At 29.0% G+C, this 3,801-nt stretch overlaps 1 protein-coding gene across 1 annotated transcript; it reads left to right on the top strand.

The window, feature by feature from the left end:
- The first annotated feature begins 552 nt into the window (after nt 1-552).
- Nucleotides 553-1,752, top strand: LOC127082599 (uncharacterized). The gene is made up of 3 exons (XM_051022827.1): nt 553-635; nt 719-1,074; nt 1,175-1,752. Exons 1-3 carry the CDS (start codon nt 553-555, stop codon nt 1,750-1,752), a joined length of 1,017 nt encoding a protein of 338 aa, XP_050878784.1.
- Nucleotides 1,753-3,801: the final 2,049 nt, after the last annotated feature.

Genomic DNA, 3,801 nt, shown 5'->3' with positions numbered 1-3,801 from the left:
TTTGTATGGCTGTGGTTTAAGAAGTTGATCCTTACAAAAATCACCCATATAAAATGAACTCATGATGATTGTCAATGATTTCTCTAAAAAATTTAATCAAAATATCATATTAAATATGAAAGAGATTGTTAAGTAGTTGCTTTGACAGGATGAAGATGAATATGTGTAAAAAAATTATGTTTTGTGATTTTTTTTATTGTTTAATTATGTTTTGTATGGCTGTGGTTTAAGAAATTGATCCTTACAAAAAGCACCCATATAAAAAGAACTCAGGATGATTCTCAATGATTTCTCTAAATTTTCCATGTGTTGTGGATCAGGAAAAGTTCAGTTACCTTTGTTAAAACCCGCTCCTAAAGTTCTACAACATCTGTTGTTTGACAACGAATCATGTGAATCAAAAAATTCCAACAACAAATTCGAATGTACAACGTTATGTTTGCATTTACATCTCCCGGTGCGAAAGTGGACAATCGATTTAACAACGGTAGATGCCCTCCCAATTTTCGTATCCAAGGTCAATCATGTCACCGAATAGGAAGCATGTTACCGATGCCAGGTCAAAATCCACGATTTGCACAACTATATGTTTATGACATTGAGAATGAAATTGAAAACAGAATGCATGGATTCAGGTTAGATATCTATTATTTTCCAAACTTTAAATTTATTTATTTAAGAAACTTGCAATAAACTGTTTCAACTCTTTTCATTATAGGTCAAAAAGTGGAGTTGATGTTAATATTGTGAGAAAACTATCTGAAATGTTATATGAACATAATATTCATGCACAATCATTTCGCATGGCAAGGGACAGACTTTGTGAAGAAGGTGTTTCTGATTTAAAACTTCGTTTAATATCTAAACGAAGAAATGATGGAAGGATATATAATCAACCAACTGTATCCGAATTTTCTAACTATGATGATCCACTAGAAGCCATTGTTAGTGAAACATATCCGAATTTTCTTAACAATTACAAGAATCCAGAATTTTTGCAATCAAGAGCTATATTGGCAGGAACAATTGAAACGGTTGACATCATAAATCAATATGTTTTGGGATTCATACCAGGTATGCGTTATCCATTGTAAACATATTTATAGATACATTCATATATTTATATGTACTAACATAGATTTATAATAATAAAATTTCAAAAATTTTCCCAAAGGTGAAGAAAAGGAATATTTAAGTTCAGATTCTGTAGACACTTTTGACGGTGAAGGAAATGAAGCTTTTGATGTTTTGACCCCGGAATTTTTTAATACACTTACAACTTCCGGTCTACCTAACCACAAGATTAAATTGAAGATTGGGACCCCTATTATGTTGCTTCGAAACATTGATCAACCTGAAGGTCTCTGCAATGGAACAAGGCTTATAGTTACAAGATTGGCAAACCACGTTATCGAGGCAAAGATTATATCTGGAAAGAATATTGGAGGGGTTATCTATATTCCAAGAATGGATATGACTCCAACACAATCTCCGTGGCCATTCAAAATGACTAGAAGGCAATTTCCCATAACTATATGTTATGCTATGACAATTAACAAATCTCAAGGTCAGTCATTGGATTATGTTGGATTGTATTTGCCTAGAAGTGTATTTAGTCATGGTCAACTATATGTTGCAATATCAAGAGTCAAAAGCAAAAAAGGGCTTAAGATATTAATCCATGACAAGGATAACCATCCATTGAATTCTACAACAAACGTCGTGTTCAAAGAAGTTTTTGAAAACTTATAGAACGTAAGTTTTTCATTAGTTATATTATATCAACAAATGTCGTTGTTTATTATTAGAATTTTATTGAATGAGTTATATAAAATATACATTATGTTTTAACATTTGTTTATATGGATGTAATTGTTTTTTACAGGGTAATCAATCATCACTTCCTAAAAGGTTGCGGGCAGGTTTTGTATAAACCCAGTTTTTTAAGGACCAAAGAATTGTACGAAGTTAAATCATTTTTGTTGCTGGACTTATTTCTCACAATTTTAACTAAAATTGTGAACCTTTTGTTTTAATATCTTTTGTTGCATTAAACCTTACTGTATCAATTACAATTAATTTCAACATTTGGTAGTATTCATTACTATATTTTAAAACAAATGAGGTTATGGTATTTCTTTTACATGGTTTATGTATTTTGGTTAAATAATCATTTATTATGAAGATTAATATTTGCGCTTTTATACCTCAAATTAGTAACAGATTGGAAAATTTCATCCATTACTAAATAAATATATTTTTATTTCTTATGTCCAAAATCTCAATGATAAATGGAATGTTTATTCATAACATTAACAATGGAATGTTTATTATATATCAATATACCAATAAATTGTAAAAATATTTTTGTATTATATTTTTTGATTATTTCCTTAATATAGTATACAAAAAAATTAAGCAAATTATATTACTATAAATTAATAATGTTTTACTTTATTATGTCCCAAACTGGAAAAAGTTATTTGTGGAAATTTTTTGAAATGGTGAGAAATAAGTCCAGCAACAAAAATGATTTAACTTAAAAAATATATATTACATTAAAAAAAACTCTTATGCAATAAATTTGTGTACGTTGATCCAACCATATATATATATATATATATATATATATATATATATATATATATATATATATATATATATATATAAACAAAAAAATATATTATATTTTAATTTTTTTAAAATAAATTATTGCACTTGCGCGACCCGTGCGAACGCACGGGTCCTTTACTAGTTTGATAATATAGAAAAAACTGAGTGTTTAAAAGAGTACACAGAGCTTAAAATTAAGAATACATAGTGCACTTTCAAGTTCCTGACCATAGTTGCATATTTAAAAAAAATAAAGAATCCTACACTCCAATAAGAAATTGATATAGGAATTTTAGAATTGAGATTTTATTCCTCTATTTTCTCTCAAAGTTGTTGACGATTCATATGTTTCCTCCCCAAAATAATCCTTATTATGGATAAGTTCATAGATATGTTACAATTTATTAATGTTTTATAAACATGTTTCTTCTAACCATTTGATAGTCATCTGCTGCTACATGCAGTTTCTAGTGTCTGTTTCATAAACATGTCATAAATTTAAGAATAGAGATTGGTATTTGAGTTTACTCTTTTGTGGAAATTAAATTTATTTAGCTTCTATTAGTTAGAGATACCGATGAATCAATCAATTATTATCATGAAATATATGAAAAATGGTTGCAAATTATATAGAATTGTTGAGATTGGGATACAGATAATGAGTAATGTTACTCACTAGATTAAATATTCTTATGTTTGTTGTCAATGAAAAATAGTTTGGTTTTATCACATTTGTTGGACTATAAATGATGCATTAATATATATCTAGATTTAAATTGGAACATTATGGCGGTTTAAACTGCCACAAGTTATTTTTATTTTTAGAAAAACTAATGAAAATTGTGGCGGATAAACCAGCCATTACTTAGACAACAAAACCGCCACTCCACTTCTAAGTAAATTATGGCGGCTTGCACGGCGTTTAGCATAAAACCGCCATCTTTTTCTTTGCGGCAGTCGAAAATATGGCGTTACAATATGGCGGTTAAAACCGACATAACACGGCTTTATAAACCGCCATAAACCATTTTTTTTATAGTGAATCGTCATCAACATCAAAATTTATTACACCTTGACACCTACAAAGGCTAGTTTCCTGTCCAACAAAATTCCGAAGCCTGTTGAATCATAGGATTTCCAAATCTCTTTCATTTTGTTCTTAGGATTTCCAGAACTCACTTTTTGAAT

The sequence above is a fragment of the Lathyrus oleraceus genome, chromosome 5 (assembly GCF_024323335.1).
Source record: "Lathyrus oleraceus cultivar Zhongwan6 chromosome 5, CAAS_Psat_ZW6_1.0, whole genome shotgun sequence".
Classification (NCBI taxonomy): domain Eukaryota; kingdom Viridiplantae; phylum Streptophyta; class Magnoliopsida; order Fabales; family Fabaceae; genus Lathyrus; species Lathyrus oleraceus.
This window is presented reverse-complemented; position numbering and strand designations above follow the sequence as displayed.